At 43.2% G+C, this 20,355-nt stretch overlaps 1 protein-coding gene across 4 annotated transcripts in view; it reads left to right on the top strand.

The window, feature by feature from the left end:
- The window catches only part of EDRF1 (erythroid differentiation regulatory factor 1), a 36,194-nt gene that overhangs the window by 2,954 nt on the left and 12,885 nt on the right, over window positions 1–20,355 (top strand). For 2 of the 4 annotated variants that reach the window (XR_014156903.1, XM_081863155.1), the window contains exons 4-16: window positions 1,530–1,655; window positions 2,096–2,220; window positions 3,817–3,973; window positions 5,938–6,039; window positions 6,316–6,437; window positions 13,935–14,046; window positions 14,517–14,664; window positions 15,269–15,377; window positions 16,374–16,485; window positions 17,523–17,783; window positions 18,338–18,409; window positions 18,509–18,659; window positions 19,282–19,470. Coding sequence is in view for 3 of the 4 variants with exons in the window: in XM_081863155.1 (XP_081719281.1) it covers window positions 1,530–1,655; window positions 2,096–2,220; window positions 3,817–3,973; window positions 5,938–6,039; window positions 6,316–6,437; window positions 13,935–14,046; window positions 14,517–14,664; window positions 15,269–15,377; window positions 16,374–16,485; window positions 17,523–17,783; window positions 18,338–18,409; window positions 18,509–18,659; window positions 19,282–19,470 (1,786 nt within the window). In the remaining variant the exon portion in view is untranslated. The remainder of the gene's footprint in view (window positions 1–1,529; window positions 1,656–2,095; window positions 2,221–3,816; window positions 3,974–5,937; window positions 6,040–6,315; window positions 6,438–13,934; window positions 14,047–14,516; window positions 14,665–15,268; window positions 15,378–16,373; window positions 16,486–17,522; window positions 17,784–18,337; window positions 18,410–18,508; window positions 18,660–19,281; window positions 19,471–20,355) is intronic. The other 2 variants (XM_081863156.1, XM_081863157.1) reach the window with 2 other exon arrangements.

Here is a 20,355-nt window from a genome sequence, read left to right as displayed (position 1 = left end):
CAGCCGGTAACCTTCCTCCTGACCGTTTCCCTGCTTCCTGATGTGGGCGTGACCAAACCTGACTCCTCTCCTCCCGCTGGTGGTGAGAGCACTGGTCCCGATTCCTGGGACTCCCCCTCCCCACTGCGCTCTGGTGGGGAAGCTGGTCCTGATTTCCAACTGCTGCTCAGGGACTCCCCGCTGGCCCTTCCTCCTGGGGCTTCCCCCCTGGAACCCCCCTCGCCCTGGCCATCGGCGCTCCCTTCTGTGAGTCCTCCGATTCGCTGGAGAGGCTTGTGGAATAACTCTTTCCACTGTCACTGCCTGCTCCCCCCTCGGACTCCTCCTCCTCACTCTCCATTTGCTCCCCCTCCTGTGTCTCTCCTTCTGAACCCCTGACAGGTACCGTTAGTGGCTAAAATATTAATTAAATCCTACTTTTAGTATTATTGACTCTTGTAAAGGTACCACTGAAAGATCAAATAAGAGTTGAAAGTATCCACTTGCTGTTGTGCAAGTTCAGATATCTCTATTACACAAGTAAGAGAGGCTGTAAACTTTACTTTGAGTATCCATGACTGCTGCTTCGCATAAGAAATTCCCTTTTACCAGGTGAGGATTAGAAGATTACAAACAGGAGGATTAGAAACCCTTCTTTCCCCACCCATCAAAAGTTGATGCATCACTTTTTCAACTCTGACATTACCTCACCCCAAACCATGATTTGACCTTTCTCATATTCAGACAAGCTATGTTTCATGGCTGCTTTTTTGCTTCATTTTTAATTTGATCAGCACTCCAGTCTCTAGGTACAGCAAGGACACATAACTGTCATCTGTCAACTCAGACATCCTGTCAAACCATAGTTAATTGGAGTATATTTGGACAGGGCGGGTGGGACAGAGAAAAGTAAGTTCTGTTGCATGAGCCGAAGTCCACTCATCAGACATTGGAGGTCTTCTACTGTCTGATTCTGGTTACAGATAGGTAGCCGTGTTGGTCTGCCATGGTCAAAACAAAATAAAAAAATTCCTTCCAGTAGCACCTTAAAGACCAACTGAGTTAGTTCTAGGTATGAGCTTTCGTGTGCATGCACACTTCTGATTCTGGTTTGCCAATTGATTGCTATATTTCCAGTTTGATTGGCATATAGCAGAGCAGCCCAACTTTTCATACCAGGTGGGCCGCAAGAGTACTTTGACATAGAACCCACAGGCCACACACTACCTTGTTGTGCATAGAAGAGCGTGTTGCAAGGGCAGATTTGACACCCCATTCCCCAGGCTCGCGCTCTCTCTCTCTCTCTCTGTGTGTGTGTGTGTGTGTGTGTGTGTGTGAAACACTTACTTCCGGCTTTGCGACGTTTGGGAGCCAATTTGTTTGGGAGCCAAGCCGTTCGAGTACCAAGGTACCACTGTATATGATTTGATAATTGTGGTCTAAAGTTGATGCTTTTATTAAATATATTACAGTCCATTTTGGCCCATGTAGAAAATATACTTAAATGTTTGAAAATGAACAGAAAAGTTTGTCTATCTTTTACTCTGCAGAATATTAAAAAGCTTCTTAAGATACCATACAGCAAGTCTCATGTCAGTATGGCAGTACACCGGATTGGGAGAACTCTCTTACTAGATGATCTAGATATTCAAGAGCTCTTTATGAGATCATCACAGGTGATAAACTTTCTTGTAGTTATTTCTTTGGCCATATAGTGTTTCTATTTCTTGTTTAATGTTGCCTTTTCCCTCAAGGACATTATAGGAATTATGGATGTGTAGCTATCTGCTTAGCAATACAATAGTTATGCTACAGAGGTTGATACATCTTGGATTATGACCCAGAAAATGTCCATCAGTGCTTGATCTTCATAGAGCCACTTTGTTTCACATTTAGTACTGTTTCTTAAAATGGAATGCAAGTATCATGTTCTTTGAAATATACACTAAAACAATTATTTAAGAACTTAGATGTTGAAGTTGTAAAAATGTAACTCTTTAAAATAGATATGAAATGCTTTATTTTATACAATATCCTATTCAATTGAATATCTTTAGTCGGGTAACTAAAACACTTTACAATATTAATTGTATGCTTTTTTATTTATATTACTTAGACTGGAGATTGGACATGGTTAAAGGAATTCTACCAGAGATTAATAGATCAGAAGTGGCAACGAAAGAAGAAGAGCAAAGAACACTGGTACCAGAAAGCTATACTTTCCAAATTTTTATACTACAGGTATCTTTTGTAATTTTCCCCCATAAACTCTGTTCTGTTTTATCAAAATTAATTGGTCTGCTTTGTGTTTTTCCTGGTATGTGTCTACGCCTGAAGTAAAAACAAGTTTTTCAAAACTTGTGCCACAAGTCTTTTTGCTACAGAAGACTAATATGGCTGGCCCTTTGGAATTTAGCAACCAGTTCATTGTTCTTGAACATTAGTTGAAATGCAGACAAAAGCAAGTGCAAAATGATCTTCTTGACTCATTCCTCACGGTTTGCCACTAGAGACCATTCCCCATCCTCAAGGGGGGCTTCATTTTTGTCTTTCACAATGTATATTGTTGTAGGCTGCTGTGGATTTCTTTTGGGGGCGGGGGGAGGGAGCAGAATATAAACTTTTAAAAGAATATTGGAGAAGTGCAAGGGCCTGCTGCAAAAGGGAGAGCTTAAAACGCCCATGAGTGTGCAGCTGTTTGAAACTGCATGGTAAAAAATGGGGGGCTTTAAAATGTGGGGTTTTGAACATGATTTATTTTTAATTCCATTTTTTCCCTAAGGGACAACTATAAGAGCTAAGGAAATTAAATGATCTTGAGTTAGGGCTGAGTAGTGAGATGGCCAGCTTTGCTGCTGATGCCACATTATTCAGGATGGTAAAGACCAAAAGGGGATTGTAAGGAGCTCCAAAGGATATTAATAGGCATGAAGAGGAAAATGTGTTCATTGTCATTGAGTTTAAAGTGATATATATTTGGGTAACCCCACCCCCAATTCACATATACCCTGAAGGGGTCTGAGCTAGCAGCGGTTGTGGTAGAAAGCTCAGTATACAGATTGAACCACGTGTGACAGCTGTGAAAATAGCAAAGTCCATATTGTTGCTGGTGGTTAATTTATATACTTCTTAATTACCAAGGTGGCTTCCATGCAGTTTACAGAATAAAATCAATTATAAAAAAGGTATGCACATAATTTAAACACAAGATAAAACAATTTTATCACAACATTAAAATGAACATCGCAAGTAAAATGTGCAGAAAAACAGCACAGCAATTAAATCTGTTTTAAAAAAGGAGGGTCAGGTCAGGAAATGTTGAGTATAAATAAGGAAAGGTTGTAGGAAACAGATCAGGATCTTTAGTGTTGGACATTATTTTAATAACACATAAAAGAAATCAAATAAGAAACTCAATATTTGACATCTCTTAGCTTTTTTCAGAATTGTTTGCACTGAAAAGATATACTACTTTATTTGGGCTTACCTGTATCATGAATCATTGCATTATGCTGCTGTAATCTTCATCTGTACTATACTACAGTTGTGTTGTTTTCTTTTATTTTCTTTTTTGTAAAATTTAAATTTAAGAATATACTACATAGGGGCGAAAACAAATACTGTACTGACAGACACATTGGGTGGCCAAAAGCCCCAATGTTGCTGTTCTCTGCTTCTGGAAATCAAAACAGATGATAGCAAATAATAAGATGCGAAAAGAGTCCCAGATGTGTTTGATTTTGATATCATATTAATAGTAACAATAAACAAATACTTAATGTTTAATGGTACGGGTTGAGAAGTTTCTGATTAAAATTATAATGTCTGTTTTGTTAGCATCAATGGTGATGGAGCTGCTCAGCCTGTTCCTCCTGAAGAGCAACATCAGGAAGAAACAACTGAAGATCAAACTGCCGAAGCAGGACGGGTTTCTTGGCCAGCCCCTTTTGAAATGCCTTCCTCACTTTCTGAAGATGCAAGTGCTTCTAATCAGGTTAATTTGGCAGGTGCCTTCCTTAGAAAAGCAGTCTTGATGCTTCATAGGCATGCTTGTAAAGATGGTGGCAATATACTAAAAGGAAGAGTAAACAATTATTTTGCAGTGCCCAGTCCAAACACTGTAAAATAGTTTCCCATGAAATCTTAGTTTACTTTACATAAACAGTTACTATTCAGGAAGGGGTCAGGTGGTACGAAACTGAGAGCGAATATTTAGAGTGCAATCTTGCATATACAGTTCACTAGGGTTCAGCATTGCTGTGCACCTATGGAGAGGCTTTATTGTGAGCCCGTGACTCTACTGTCTTAGCTGCCACTGCTGCCTGTTCCTTCCTTTGTGGTAATTGTGTTTGGGCCTAACTTCTGTCCTCTGCTCCCATCAATGTGTGTATTGCCCATGGTGGTGACAGTGGCTCCTCCAGTTCTTCCCCCTGCACATCTTCCTGAGCAGTAGAGGGTAAGCAGTAGTAGCTGCTGCTGCCGCCGCCGTTAGTTCATCTGCCACTGAATGAGTTGTGGTGGCTGTTAGAAGCAGAAGCAGCTATCACTTGAGAGGGAGCATGGATGCCTGCTGCTAGTCACTATTGCTGGTTACCTGTTTGCCAAAGTAAGCTAGTGATATCCTACTGTCTTCCTCTGTTGGTGGTAATGGTTGCTCCTTGCAGGAGACATTTTCACGGTCCACTTTGGTGGCTGTTTGGCGGCAAGCAACAGCTGCAGCTGCCTGCCTCTGTCCATGGGGAGAGGGAACACAACAAACCCTGATGCTAGTCCTGAATGCACACATAGTTGTGGGAAAGTCCTGTTGAGGTCACTGTGACGTACTTCTCAGTTAGCATGCTTTGGATTGCACTGCTTATGGTTTGGTTCAAATGCGTTTCAGCACAGATGACAAATCTTGTTGATCAGTTTTCTCACATAGAAAAAAAGTTGTGAGAGAAGATTTGAGAAAGATGGACTCTGCTTTCTGTTGTGGTGCAGTTGGGGTTTATGTTTGTTGCTTTTTTCTTTGTTTGTTTGGCAGAACTGGCTCAAACTAGATTTTGAGTAATACTTTTACCAGAGCTATATGAGGGTTTTATACAACTTTTTCCTTTTCCAGAAGCAAATGTAATTTGCAGGCACAGGAACTTCTTCAGAATGGATTAAGCTTGCCAAACTGCAGGTCTGGGAGCTTCTGTGAGAGCGATAAAAGAAATTCCTCCATAATTCTTATTAGGGAAATGCCTTTATCAGACCCACTAAAGGTGTAAGATCCATATTAGTTTCATTTGGGGGGGGGCAGAGCAGTTGTTTGTTTCTTATCATTTAAAGATAAGAAACAAACCAACAAACAACTGCTCTCTTGAAAGCTGACTGAGTGTTGTGTGTACTCTTTAGAAAACTTTGAATCTTCAAACTAGCCAGAAGTCTTTCCAGTACTTGTTTGTGTTGGGAGGACACATCCTCCCAAATGTATTACAGGATCAGGCTGTCCCTATGCTATCTGTTGAATAGCTCTGGGAGGATTTCCCCCCTCAAGCAGAGTAGCATATGTTTTTTTTTTAAAAAAAAAAGTTAAATGAAACTTTAATCTTTTTTTTTTAAAAATCAACCATTCTCATCTTTAACAAATAAAAAATTAGAAAAATCAGAAATCTTCAGTGCTCTACAGGCAACATTTTCTTGCAAAGCTCATTGTCCTAGAGGAGAGAATCATAGAGAAATAGGAAGGCATAGAAATATAACAAACAGAAATACTGAGTGGTTTTGTGGGGGCCCTGATCTGATTTGTAAGTGGTGTTCTGACTTGGGGAGGGGTAAAATCACTCCAATTCACCTCAGTAATTTGCCCCAGCACAGGGTAGTTGCACAGTGAACAAAACCTTTGACAGTTTGATCATCTGCTACATACGTTACTTAAACCAAGCTTACTTACTCTCAGCAGTAGAATCACTTATATCCTTGTGCTTTTCACAGGGAAGTGTGCCTCTTGAACCCTCATATGTAGTGGGGGATGTGTCCTCAGTCCCCAAAGAACAAAACCTATCTACTTTGTTCAGTGACGGGGGAAACAGTCAGGTATGGTTTTATGTGGCATCTGATCTAAAAAGTACAATCCCCTTACTCAGTTTGATCTACAGGGTAGCTGAGAGAGAAATTTCACTTGTACCAATTGTTTTGTGACATCTGTGATCTTGATCTTTATTGTGGATGACCAGCATAGTCATTATGTGCTGTACTTAATTTTCTTTCCTTGAAATTTTCTTTATTGCATATATGCAGGCTGTATTGTATTTTTCTTTGTGTAAAGAGAATGGTTTCAAATGCTTCACTATTTCCTCTGCACATTTAAAGGGCCTTAAAAATGACTTTGTTCGGAACATCTTGTGGACATTTGAAGATATTCACATGTTGGTTGGATCAAATATGCCTATATTTGGAGGAGGAAGATACCCAGCTGTGAGCTTGCGTCTCAGGTGAATTACTAAACACTTAAAATCAGTGCAACATATTCTATAAAGCAGGCTAATTTTGCTGTTTGGTTCATTCTGTGTGTCTAGCATGATGATTAAATGTGGTTTTGTGAGCTGGGATACTGTTTATACTATGGGGTACTTATCACCAGCATTCCGTCTCTGGCAATCGTTCTGTTGTCTGATAAAGATTCTGAGTTCCCACTAACTTGAGGGCCAGAGTCTACTCAGAGTGGCCATACTTAGAGTAGACCCAATGATTTCAGTGGGCCTACTTTGAGTATGGCTATAGCCCCATACATTTAATCTTGATTTGACTACTTGACTACTTTGAGAAGTTATCAGAGTTATTTTGAAACCTTTAAACAAACCGTCATCTGTAAAGTGTTATAAAGACTTTATAAGGCCACAGTCCTATGCATGCTTACCTGGAAGTACAATATTTTAATTAATCTCACATTTGCAATTTGTCTTGAGATTTTGAGAGAGGCTAGGGTGGAAATCAAAATATTGCCTGTTTAAAAAGCCTTGGTAGATTTATTTTCTGTATTTTGATGACACTCCCTGTTCCTGTTGTTTTGTATTCTTTCCCATGTATTTCCCCCAAATATTTATTATTATTATTTATTCAATTTATATACCACTCTTTATCCAAAGATCCCAGGTTGGTGAACAACGTTAAAAACATAATTTACACATCTTCATAACAAAGACATAATACATGACATAATAATACACAGTATAATTTAAAAAATACTCATAATAGCATTCCTCCAGATTTAATAGGCCATAGATTATTTAATGGCCAAAGGCCTGGGTAAAGAGGAATGTTTTTGCCTGGCTCCTAAAGACATGTAATGATGGCACCAGGCAAGCCTCGCTGGAGAGAGCATTCCACAGACGAGGAGCCCCCACAGAAAAGGCCTGTTCTTGCATTATCACCCTCTAGATCTCTCATGGAGCAGGCACATGAAGAAGGGCTCCAGATGATGATTGCAGGGTCCGAGTCAGTTCATATGAGGCAGTCCAGCACATTGAATTGGGCCCGGAAACTGATAGGCAGCCAGTGTAGTCAGGCCAGGAATAGTGTTAATATGCTCAAACCATCTTGCCCTGACTGCCGAATTCTGCACCAGCTGAAGTTTCCAAACCATCTTCAGAGGCAGCTCCATATAGAACACATTGCAAATAATGTAACCTAGAGGTTACCAGAGCATAGGCAACAAAAGTTAGGCTATCCCTGTCCAGATAGGGGTGTAGCTGGGCCACCAGCCAAAGCTGACAGAAGGCACTCTGTGCCAAGGCCACCTGTGCCCCAAGTGACAACAATGGATCCAGGAGCCCTCCCAAGCTATGTATCTGCTCCTTAAGAAGGAGCATAACCCCATCAAGAACAGGCAGTCTCCCATCTATCCAGTCTAGGGAACCACCCAGTAACAGTGCCTCTACCTTATTTGGATTAAGCCTCAGTTTATTGGCTCTCATCCAGTCCATTACTGAAGCAAGACACCAGTCCAGGACATCAGCTGTCACACCTGTAGTTCTTAAAGGAGAAATAGAGCTGAGTGTCACATAGGGTGTGTGTGTAAACATGTAATCACAGTTCTTTCTTCCGCACAATTGGACTGTGGTGGCTTATGCTTTTCTCACTTCTGACCTCTATAACCTTACCTGGAGACTACTCTTTCTCCCTACTGGTGATTCCCTAACTTACTGGTTCTTAAAGTGTTGCCTTAGAAATGCTTCTCATAAACTTTTTTTATTCACAGTCTCGAGCTTTTAACACAGTGCTGTAGCCAATACCAGAAAGTAAAAAAGCAGTTCTTGTTTAAAAACCATGTGTTTTGTGCCTTTCGCAGCCTTTGTATGTACCCTACTGACTAAAATGTATTACAGATTGTGATGGGATAGTGAGCTGCTTGTGCGTAAAAGCTTGATCCCTCTGGGGTTTGGCTGGTCATCCAAACCGATGCACTAACGGAGCCCCCAAAGCATGACTCCGTCAGTCGCTGGTAGAATCTGACAGTGGGCGTCTACGGAATTTACGCCAACATAAAAGCTCTTTGACAGACATGCGCTTTCGAGACTCTCTGCGTGACAGTTTCCGGCGAAGGGTGGGCGTTCCCAACGGGGGTCCCGTTACCTCTCCACTACTCTCACTGGAAGCATCCCAGAGCCTCCCCTCCGCTGTGACTCCTGCACTCCCCCTGCTGGTTCCCTCTTCTACTGCAGATTCTCTCCTATTCTCCTGTAGCCTGTCCACCACCTGTCTCTCCGATGGCAGTTCCCTGACATCCACCTCCCCCCCCAGGGCCCCCTTCACCCCCTCCCGCCTCCTCTCCCACTGGCGGTGAGGGCGGAAAGCCCCTGAAGGAACTCTCCTCGTCGTCCGAGGATTCTAACACTTCCAGCCACGGCGTACCGTCTCTCTCCCCGTCTTCCTCTTCTTCATCGGAGTCGGCTTCTTCACCCACCCCTGACTCTGGGAACCCTTCAAACTCTCCTTCCTCATCGGTGGTCCCAAAGTGTTCCCTTCTAAATCGAGCCACGGGTTGCGGTTTTCTTGGGAAACGCTGATGAAATGTTTCTATTAAAACCTCGTCATTGACTACCTCTGCTGGTACCCAAGTGTTTTCCGACTCTGCTTCCCCCTCCCATTCTACCAGATATTCCACCTGATTCCCCTTCCACCTGGAATCAATGATTCCTGCCACGTTCATGTCGCGCTCTCTCTCTTCTATCACGGGCGTTTGGGTGGCCTCTCTCTCATGCTCCCCCCACTCGCATCCCTCTCGGTACGGCGACAGTAATGACCTGTGAAATACTGGGTGTAATTTCATGTGACTGGGCAGCCTGAGTTTGAATGCCACTGGGTTGACCTGCTGTATGACCTCAAAGGGTCCCAATCTTTTGGGCCTCAATTTCTTACTCCCGCCCTTGAACGGTAGCCCTTGGGTGGACAACCACACCCGGTCCCCCACCCTTATAGTTTCACCTTCCCTCCTATTTCTGTCTGCTTGCTTCTTATATTCTTCCTTGGCTTTCTCTAAGTTAAGTTGAAGCTGACGGTGGATCGCCTCCATCTCTTCAAAAAAATATTCCGCCGCCGGCACGCTCCACCTCTCCCCTCCCTCTCCTGGGAATGCCCGGGGGTGACACCCATAATTTGCCAGGAAGGGACTCATCCCTGTGGACACGTTCTCCGCGTTGTTGTAGGCAAATTCTGCTAGAGGTAACTTATCCACCCAATCATTTTCTCTGTCTTTTACATAACACCTCAGGTATTGTTGTAAAACCCCATTTGCCCTTTCCGCTTGCCCATTGGTTTCTGGGTGCCGGGCAGTTGAGAAATTGAGTTCTACATGCAGTAAGCTCATAAGTTTCCTCCAGAACCTGGAAGTAAATTGTTTCCCTCTGTCGCTGACCACCCTCAAGGGGGCGCCATGCAACTTGAAAATATGTTCTACAAACAACTTGGCGGTTTCCTCCGCTGTGACTGCATGTGAACAAGCTATAAAATGACACATCTTGGTTAATTGATCTACCACCACCATGACAGCTGTTTTGCCTTTGGATTTTGGCAGGTCCGTCATAAAATCTATGGATACTGCCTCCCATGGCCTTTCGGGCGTGGGTAAGGGTTGTAATAGCCCCGCTGGCGCCACCCTCTCTCCTTTCGCTCGCTGGCACCTGTCGCAACCCCTGACATATTCCCGTACGTCCTCCCTCACCTTGGGCCACCAAAACTCCCTGGTAACCAACCACATGGTTTTGTGCTGTCCAAAATGTCCCGCTGTGGGGCTGTCATGCAACTGCTTGAGTACTCTGCCCCTCAGTTCCCCGTCAGGTATGTACAGTGCCCCTTTGTAATACAACGCCCCGTTCTTTTCTTCGAACCCCCCTGTGTTCTCCTCTGTCCTCCGGAGCTCTCTGAGTTTCTCTTGGGCGTATTCATCGTTCTCCGTACCCTCTATCAGTTCCCTCTGCCCCACCAATGCCGCCCCACACACCCAGCGGTCTTCAGGGATTACATGCCTTGCCTCAGGCGCTCCCTCCCCCTCTAAGTACTCAGGTTTCCTGGAAAGAGCGTCCGCCCTCACGTTCTCGGAGCCGGGCACGTAACGAATCTCAAAGTGGAATTTGGAGAACTCCTGGGCCCATCTCACTTGTCTCTGGTTCAGCACTCGGGCTGTTCTCCAGTATTCCAGATTTTTGTGGTCAGTTCGGACTTGAACCTTGTGCTGCGCCCCAATCAGCAAGTGCCGCCATTTCCGGAATGCTTCATGAATGGCGAGCAGTTCTCGGTCGTACACTGTGTAGTTCCTCTCTGATTTGTTCAACTTCCGCGAGAAGAATGCACACGGTCTCCATTCAGACGTATCTTTTCCCGGCTGGAGAAGAACGGCCCCCACCGCTCGGTCTGACGCGTCAGTCTCCACTCTCATTGGTTGTTGTAGATCCACGTGCAAGAGTTGCTCTTCCGACGCAAACGCCTGCTTTAAGCGTTCGAACGCTTGTTGCGCTTCTCCCGTCCAAACAAATTTCTTTTTGCTACTAAGACAATCCGTGATGGGCGCTGTTAAATGGGCAAAGTTTTTGATGAACTTCCTATAGAAGTTTCCGAAGCCCAGGAACCTTTGCACGTCCTTCTTGGTCTTTGGTGTTTTCCATTCCAGTACCGCTTGAACCTTGCTGGGATCCATGGCCAATCCCTTGTCAGACAACCGGTACCCCAGGAATTCCACCTCCTTGGTATGAAACTGACACTTCTCCAGTTTCACCCACAGTCGGTTTTCTCGCAGCTTGCTCAGTACCTCTCTTACATCTCGCACATGCTGCTCCTCATTGTCTGAGTACACCAGAACGTCATCTAAGAACGCTACGCAGTTCTTGTAGAGCAGTGGCCCCAGGACGTGATTCATGAATGATTGAAAACAGGCGGAGCCCCCTTGTAATCCGAAAGGCATAACGGTGTACTCAAAGGCCCCCAAGGGGGTGAACATAGTGGTCTTCCACTCATCCCCCTTTCTCACACGTATCAAGTTATATGCCCCCCTAAGGTCCAGCTTGGTAAAAATTTTCCCTTTTCTCACCCGTGTTAGAATGTCATCAATTCTGGGCATAGGGAAAGTCACTGGTTCTGACACTGCATTTAGGGCCCTGAAATCACATACAAGCCTGGGCTTGCCCGTGTTTTTTTTGTCCACAAAGAACACTGGGCTGCCCCCCACCGCTCGTGACTCTCTGATGAAACCTCGCTTGAGATTCTTGTCAATGAACTCCCTTAACTCCTGCATCTCACTGTCTGACATTGCATACAGCTTGCCCACTGGCAATTGTGCTCCTGGGAGTAAGGTAATTTGACAATCAAAGGGTCTGTGCGGGGGCAGTTTATCTGCTTCTTTTTCGCTGAATACGTCAAGCAAGTCAGCGTATTGTGGTGGCACCCTCCCTTTGTCCATCACTTCCATCCCTGCTAGAGTGCCCCTGGCGCCTGCCTGAGCCTCTCCCTCCTTGCAGTGTTCTAGGCAATGTGCTGATCCAAAGGAAACCACTCTCTGATGCCAGCCTACTAGCGGATCGTGTAGCGCCAGCCAGCTCATACCCAAGATAATAGGAGCTCCTCCCAAGGTGGCTACGTTAAACGCTATCAGTTCGGTGTGTCGTGCCACCCTCATTATCATTGGTACAGTCTGTTGGCTCACTTCTCCTCCCAACAGCTCCCTCCCATCAATCGTGGTAACCTGCAAAGGCTTACTCAATGGGATAGTCTGTATTTGGTGTGCAGCTGCAAACTCTTTGCTCATGAAATTACATGAGCTACCTGAATCCAATAGCGCCTTTATCTTCAGTGGGTGTCCGTTTGCCAGTTCCAGCAACACCTCTATCACAAGCGCTGGTCTTGGAGGTTCCGGCGTGGGCACATTCATTACTCCCTGGCCTGGCTGCTGTGCCCTGATGTTGGCAACCAGGCGTTGGCTTTTACTGGCTCCGTGATTTCTTCTTCCTCCTTCCCCCCAACAGTTCCCGCCATCCCTTGCCATTCCTTCCTTTGCGGACAGACTCTGGCAAAGTGACCTGGCTGTTGGCAGAGATAGCATCTCTTGCCGCTCTTTCCCTCCTTCTTCCGCCCTTCACTGGTGTTTGAAACTGCGTGCGCGCGCGCTGTTCCAAGTTCCATCGGCTCTGCTGGCGGGAAAGGCTGCTCCGGAATCTCTGGAATGCGGAAGTCCTTCCAACGTTCCCCCTTTCCTTCCCGCTTTTCCATAGCTCTAGCTTCCTGGCGTGCCCCAATGGACAGCGCTGATTTAGTCAGCTGATCCATAGACTCCGCCCTAGGCGCCCGGGAAAGTTCATCTTTCACTGCCGGAGAGAGACCTTCTTCAAACAGCATTTGAATAGGTTCACTAGCAAGGTCCCACCCAAGTCTATGAATCAGCATGGTGAACTCAGTCCAGTACTCACGTACAGATCGGCTCCCCTGTTTACACGCCATTAACTGCCTGCGCACCACTCCCTGCTCGATCTCGCTGGAAAACATCAAGTCCATGGCGCGGAAAAACTTCATTGTGTCCTTTAAGATTTCATTATTGGCTGCCATCAGGGGCCGAACCCAGTCCCTCGCCCCTCCCTCTAGATGGCCAATCACGTACGCCACTCTAGAGTTCTCGTCGGGGAAGTCATCAAACAGTAGATTGAGAGCATATTGCATCTCTGTCCTAAAGGCTTGATAGTTCCGGGGATCCCCCCCAAATTTCTGCACCAGTCCAGGCACCTGTCTGGCAAGTGGGGTGGTCTTCCCCTTATCTGCATCTTGAGCCCTCCTCTCCTCGAGCCTCGCCGTTTGCAGTGCTAGCTGGACCTCCAACGCCCTGTACCTTTGTTCCAGGCTTGGATCTGCGCCAGCTCCCGCTCCTGCTCCTCCGGTTCCGGATGGTTCGCTCATGATGCCTTCTGCTTGCACAAGCTGCTTTCAAAGACTGTCAGATTGCTGTGATGGGATAGTGAGCTGCTTGTGCGTAAAAGCTTGATCCCTCTGGGGTTTGGCTGGTCATCCAAACCGATGCACTAACGGAGCCCCCAAAGCATGACTCCGTCAGTCGCTGGTAGAATCTGACAGTGGGCGTCTACGGAATTTACGCCAACATAAAAGCTCTTTGACAGACATGCGCTTTCGAGACTCTCTGCGTGACAGTTTCCGGCGAAGGGTGGGCGTTCCCAACGGGGGTCCCGTTACCTCTCCACTACTCTCACTGGAAGCATCCCAGAGCCTCCCCTCCGCTGTGACTCCTGCACTCCCCCTGCTGGTTCCCTCTTCTACTGCAGATTCTCTCCTATTCTCCTGTAGCCTGTCCACCACCTGTCTCTCCGATGGCAGTTCCCTGACACAGATACTCTGAATTTTGGACCTAACTGAAGGGGAACAAAGTTTCTATTTGTAGATTTTAATGAGTCTGATTCATTTTACTGAAATAACACTACATATATTTCTGTTTGTAGGGATAACAATAAACCAATTAATGTACTAACTGGCATTGACTATTGGCTGGACAATTTGATCTGCAATGTGCCAGAACTTGTGATGTGTTTCCATGTTAATGGAATTGTTCAGGTAAGCTTTGAGTTCTGTTGCTCTGATTACTGTATTTGTTCTTGGTCAGTAAAATATGATTGCACAATTGTTAAGCCACAGTTTTCAAGCAGGTTTTTTTTCACTTAGATGGCAACCGGTTTAGGGCATCATTGCATTGGTGTATTGAAAAGGAATATTTTGTTGATACTACTTCATAAGCACATTCAGACTTGGCAAGAGATTTTAGTGGGCACGTTAATTCTTAAACCACAACAAAAATACGAAAGGTGCATTGGGTTAGTGTGTATGACTGTTAACCAGAAGGTTGGTGGTTCAAACCCACCCAGAGAAGGTTGTGGGCCAGATTCCGGCATTACAGGGGGTTGGACTAGATGACCCTCAGGGGAATGTTCCAACTCTACAGTTTTCTGATTTTAAGAATGCATGGAAGGCAGTGACTTCCTTGTAGCATAAACAATACTTCTAATTGGTTTTTTTGTTTGTTTTAGAAATACGAAATGATTAAGACAGAGGATATACCCAACTTGGAAAACTCAAATTTCTCTACCAAAGTAATAAAAGATATTGCTCAAAATATTTTATCATTTCTGAAAGCTAACTGTACCAAAGAAGGGCATACTTATTGGCTGTTTAAAGGTGAGCATTTTCCCATTTTTTTAAAGGTAACTTGCAGAATTACCATGACTTAGGGTAGGGAAGACTCCTAGGTTCATAGACAATTACACAATATATGGTGCCAGTATTTTTGCCTCTTTCCTGAGGGTCTCTGCTGGGCACCTGGCAATGTAGATGGTGCCCTGTCTCTCCCTTCTTTCTTTCCTCCCTCCCTCCCCATAGCATGTAGTGGCAGCATGTTGTGTACACAGACTAGTGTACTCCTGCCACAGACCCATGCTCTGTTAGACTAGGGGCAGCAACTTGGGCTGCTCTGGTAGCTCAGGAAAAGAGCAACGTCTTATTACATGCACAGTGTACCAACAAATAGGAACAGAATGTTGCTCCCTCTTGTTTTCTGTGCTCCCTTCATTCCTACTTTTGTGATGCTAGGAGGGAGGGGCTTGGAAGCGAAGCAAGGATTAGGGAGTCTAAACTGAGATCACTCTAGCCATTCTGTCTCGTGTTGTTCTTTCCTTGTTTGATCATACTGGAGTGCAACCAAAAATTTTAGTTTTTCCTTATTTTATTGTGGGACCCATACTTTTTCAAGCATACACTTATGGAAAAAATATTTTTCTTTCAGCAAGTGGAAGTGATATCGTAAAGCTGTATGACCTGACCACTCTCTGTGAAGAGACAGAAGATAAATATCAAAACCCCTTCACGATGCCAGTGGCAATTCTTCTTTACAAGTAAGTTTGCCTTGTATGGTTAGTACTATAAACACAGGAAAAGGTCTGAATGATACTGTTCAGCTTGAGGATTACAACTCAAATCTATGCAATCTGTAGAACACATGCTAGGCTTGTAGCCCCACTGCAGGAAGTCAAGAAAGCTAGCATTTCTCTGCTTCTGTACTGGCGTACTTTGCTGTTGTAGCAGGATGGTGGCAGAAGTCACTATGGGGATGCTATGATATTGGTAGAGAATTGGTAGAGAACTATTATGAAGCTGTCCTGAGAGAGAAAAAGTGAAGTGGGGCTGAAAGTGGTTTCTTAACTTCACTGTAAGGCCAGCCAGAGCAATTCAGTGTCCCTCCATGCTGATGAAAATTTGTCCTAGGAAAATTTTCAGAGTGTTGGGATCAGAGTGATTTTTAAAAAACCCTCCTGCAAATATTAGGGTAAAGCTGATCTTAAAGGGGTACAAAATATATAAGCCTAATTTTCTACTCATCTGTTGTATTCCACAATTCTTTTACACTAGAGGGTAAGTTCTGTTTTTGTGTTTCTCTTAGCATTATTAAATTTGAGAATTTTTAATATAAGGGTAGTGTTCATGTTGATGAAGCAGAAGAGTTCTTAACCTTTCAATATATTTAAATGCATTCCTTCGAGGGGTTTTGAGTTGGAAGGGCAGAAGTAGAAAGTGCAAGAACAAAGTATTTGATTGGACCAATGTCAAGTAAGGTCATTATAGCCCCAATATATTATCTTTTCTGTATAGTTATATCCAGAACCAGATGCAGTATTTAATTGTATGATGTAGCCTTTGTTGCAACTAAGGCAAAATTGATTTTTTCTGTGAATGTGTTTTGAAATAATCTTTAATACAACACACCATATATGAAACTAGCTAATTTGGAAATAATAAATACAAAATTGATAACAGTTGTTTCAGTAGATGTTGCACGGTCAGTATGAGAGGTCCTTTATAGTTTGCTTTCTGTTCATTTTACTTTCTCTTAGAGTTGCTTGCAATATGATGTTGAAGAAAAACCAAAACAGGAAGCATTATGGTACTATCAGAACATTACTCCTTAACTGTGTGAAGTTGTTGGACAAGGGTAGACATCCTCAGGTAAGAATTGTATTCTGAGGCAAATGTTCCCGATACCAGTGACACCTAAAGGGAAAACACTTCATGGAGAGAGAGAAGTCACAACTAACCCCATCAGAATACAGATAGGTAGCCGTGTTGGTCTGCCATAGTCAAAACAAAATAAAAAAATTCCTTCCAGTAGCACCTTAAAGACCAACTAAGTTAGTTCTTGGTATGAGCTTTCGTGTGCATGCAGAAGAAGTGTGCGTGCACACGAAAGCTCATGCCAAGAACTAACTTAGTTGGTCTTTAAGGTGCTACTGGAAGGAATTTTTTCCCATCAGAATAGGCGGGATATCAAATCCAAACTCTTCTTCTTCTTCTTCTTAAATGAATTATGCATTAATCATTTGATTCCAATGTATAAGTATAGGCTCCATATGCCCTAAACAAAGCATCTGGAAAATTCATTATATTCACTCCTCTCTCTTGCTCTATTCAGTTTCAGGAGAAATCCCAATCCATGTGCATTTAGCATTATGTGAATGATCAGAAGCAAACCTTGGGCTCAAGCACTCCCGTTTTAGGTAGTTCAGTAGGGTATGGGTGATGATCTAGGGGAGGGGTGAGTTAAATGGGCAAGAGAGAAGGGAGATTTGGCTTCTTGTAAACATGGTGGTTTGCCTTCTGTTGGAGCAGAAAACTGGGTCATCAAAAAAGTGGCTTAATCTCTGCCTTGTACTAAATTTCTTAAAAAGTCAGCTCCATCTCATTCAGTATTGCCTATATTGCTTGCCAGTGACTCTCGGACAGGGGAGCCCTAAGTGCAGATGCCGACGACTGAATCTGGGAACTGGTGTTTCTCTCCCCCAAAGGCCTGGCTGTTCTTTATTCCCCACCTGCACTCCAGCCAAGGCAGATAGTTCCATTTTTTTCTTCCTTTCCTAGCCCCCGAGGCTTCATTTTTTTCTTCCTCACATTATCTACCTTTCCTTAACTTTTAAAGGCATAAAAATGTTGGTGTCTGTAACTTTGAGAAACCACTTGAATTAATCTTTCCCCTTTTCTGAATAAAGATTATTGCTTCAGCAAACTACATGCTCTCAGAACTGTTCCAGCTTGATGAGCCAAAAAAAGAAGAGGGTGGTGAGTTCCCCTTAAATGGTAATTCTGATGAAAGCTACAGTGAGGAGGAAGAGGAAATGCCTGATAGTGATGAAAATGGTTCCTATAGTACCAGCTCAGATCCTCCTGATGACAACAAAGCAGTTGCTGTAATAAAATCAGTTGGAGAACTGTCTGTACCTGAAAAATACAAATCTACTCATCAAATACGTGTAAGTGTTAACTGGCTCAGTTGAGATTGAGATTATATTTTGTAATAAGACATAATTGTGTTAATTAGCATACCTTTGCCAGGGAAATTAGTATGAGGTAAAGCTTTCTCTCAAATGCCAGCTATCACCACAATACTAGAAAGGCATAGAGGAAGGCATAGGACATTTTCACCGTATATATGTATTTTTCTTCCATAGAATAATGTGTGGAAAGTGAATAATTTTTCTTAATAGTTTATTTCTGAAGATCGGGGGTTTTTTGAGTGATGTTTTTGAGGAAAATAGCCAGGGTCAAACTAGGGCAGTAGGTCTTGGGAAAATAGATGTGGCTGCAGCATGGTGCTCATTTAAATGTTTTCAGTCAGTCGTCATTAGCTTAGCTTCATTATATCCTAATAAGAATATTGAAAGCCTGAGTCCATAGCCCTTTTCAAAGATTTAACTTTATTGAGAACATAATCATTGATTATTCCTCTAATGGCTTCTGATGAGAGGAATTTCTGTTGAATTCTTCTGATTCAATGCAGCTGTTTTCTTTTGTCTTTTCTGTGCAGCCTAGTTGTGCATTTCCAGTTTGCCACGACACGGAAGAAAGGTGCAGACTAGTGCTCAACTATGTTCTTGAGGTAAGTTTTGTTTTACTAATTGTTTTAATGCATTGGATCCTAACATTCTTTGAAAGTGCAAATAATAACTAGAAGGCTTTTTCTTTTTGTTTAAAACAGGGCTTAAAATCTGTAGACAGCAGCATCAAGAAGGAAAGTGATCTTCCTGCAGCAGATCCCAGCACTCCCATTCCATTAAAGTATGAAGATGAATCAACAAGTGTTGGACCTGAGTGTCTTGAAAAGCAGATGGCCTTGTTTTTAGACAAAAGTAAGCTTGTCTTACACCCTCTTCTCAAATTTAGTAGAATTTAAAAAAAAAAAGCTTTTTGATGGAAGCTTTTGGTCATCAATAGCTCCCCCCTTTTTTCTGAAGTTAACATTATTTTTGGTGGTATTTCCTTTTACTGTGTTCTTTCATTGTTTTCATGGCTGCTTTATTGTATTTATTGTTGTCAAACTATTTTGAAAATGTTTAATTTTATTAACTTGTGCTGTTGAGGAAATGCAGGTTATAAACATTCACAATCATTAAATTGTGCTGCCAATTAACCTTTTCAGTTTTAAGCTATGGATGCTACATTGCTTTATAATTTACTAGTGGGGAGTTCCTAGTGCTGCCTGAGAATTTTTAGAAACCAAAAAAATGTGATTTTTAAATGGGTAGGGCAATTTGTGAGTTTGGACCCATCATGACAAAAATTGGTGAAGTCAAACCAAAGTCACATTTTGGCCGCCATCTTGATTCAAAATGGCGCCCGGTCCCCAAATGTCAAGTGAAGACCCCCACCCTGGGAACATTTCTGCCAATTTTGACAACAGTATGTCGAGAGGTGGCTAAACCTATAGAGAAAAGATTCCTAAGAATGAATTGCTTTATTTTTTAATTATAGTGGGCTCATTTCGGGAAGTTAAACATTCTAGTCAGTCAGGAATGATCCCTGGATCCTGGCAGTACAAAATGAAGCTTCAGCTGATCTTGAAATCCTCAAAGGCTTACTATGTTCTCTCTGATGCTGCTGTGAGTCTTCAGAAATATGGGAGAGCATTACGGTACATAAAACTAGCTTTACAGTGCCATGGTAAGTTGGAATATTTTTATCGTAGGTTCTAGATATAAAATGGCAATTGGTTATAATACTCAGCCTATGTCTGCACTCTACATTCATGAACAAGAAGGAGCTGCTATGGACTTCCATGTTTCCCTCCTCTCTTCCTCCTGTAGTGGGGAAAAGAACTTTGGTGGAGTTTAGATTCACCATCCATGACGCATGACTTGTTATATACAGACAAAATATTGTGTATTAAACACTGGTTAGTTACAGAAGTCAGCTATATAATCCGTGGTTTGTAGTTGACGTATTTAGAAACTGACCAGAGTTTGTTTTAGATGGTCAGACCTAATAAGGCCCACAGACTGGAGATTTTCCAGCACTGTTTTAAAGCCTTCTTTAAAAGCACACTTCCAGCACATTCCCTCACACTCCGGTATTTTGAATTCATATGCCCTTAGAGAAATTGCAAGGAACATGTGATGCATTTTACCACATTGAATAAAAAGCTGAAAAGAAGAGGTGATATAGCCCCAGAACCTGGGTGTGTAATGTTGCTCTAGCCCTGTGATAGTCAACTTATTTATACCTACTGCCCACTAATTCATCTTTCTTGATGGTAAAATTTCCTTACCGCCCACCAGTACTCGATGGAAGGAGGATTCAGCTTGTGCCGTAGAACCCCCTACCGCCCACCTAGATTCCTGAAACACCCACTAGTGGGTGGTAGGGACCAGGTTGACAACCCCTGCTCTAGCCAATGTACAGTTGTCATTATCATAATATTTGAGAACACAGCTGTGCTTGGTACTGGCAATCTAAGTTGACAAGTTTGAACTTGTATAAATAAGCATGCATACATTAATGCTTCCAGAAGATGAGGAGGAGGAGGATTTATTGAATTTATATACCATC

This window comes from Podarcis erhardii, assembly GCF_964252035.2.
Source record: "Podarcis erhardii genome assembly, chromosome: 5".
Classification (NCBI taxonomy): domain Eukaryota; kingdom Metazoa; phylum Chordata; class Lepidosauria; order Squamata; family Lacertidae; genus Podarcis; species Podarcis erhardii.
Note: the sequence above shows the minus strand (reverse complement) of the source record. Positions and strands in the feature narration are given on the sequence as shown.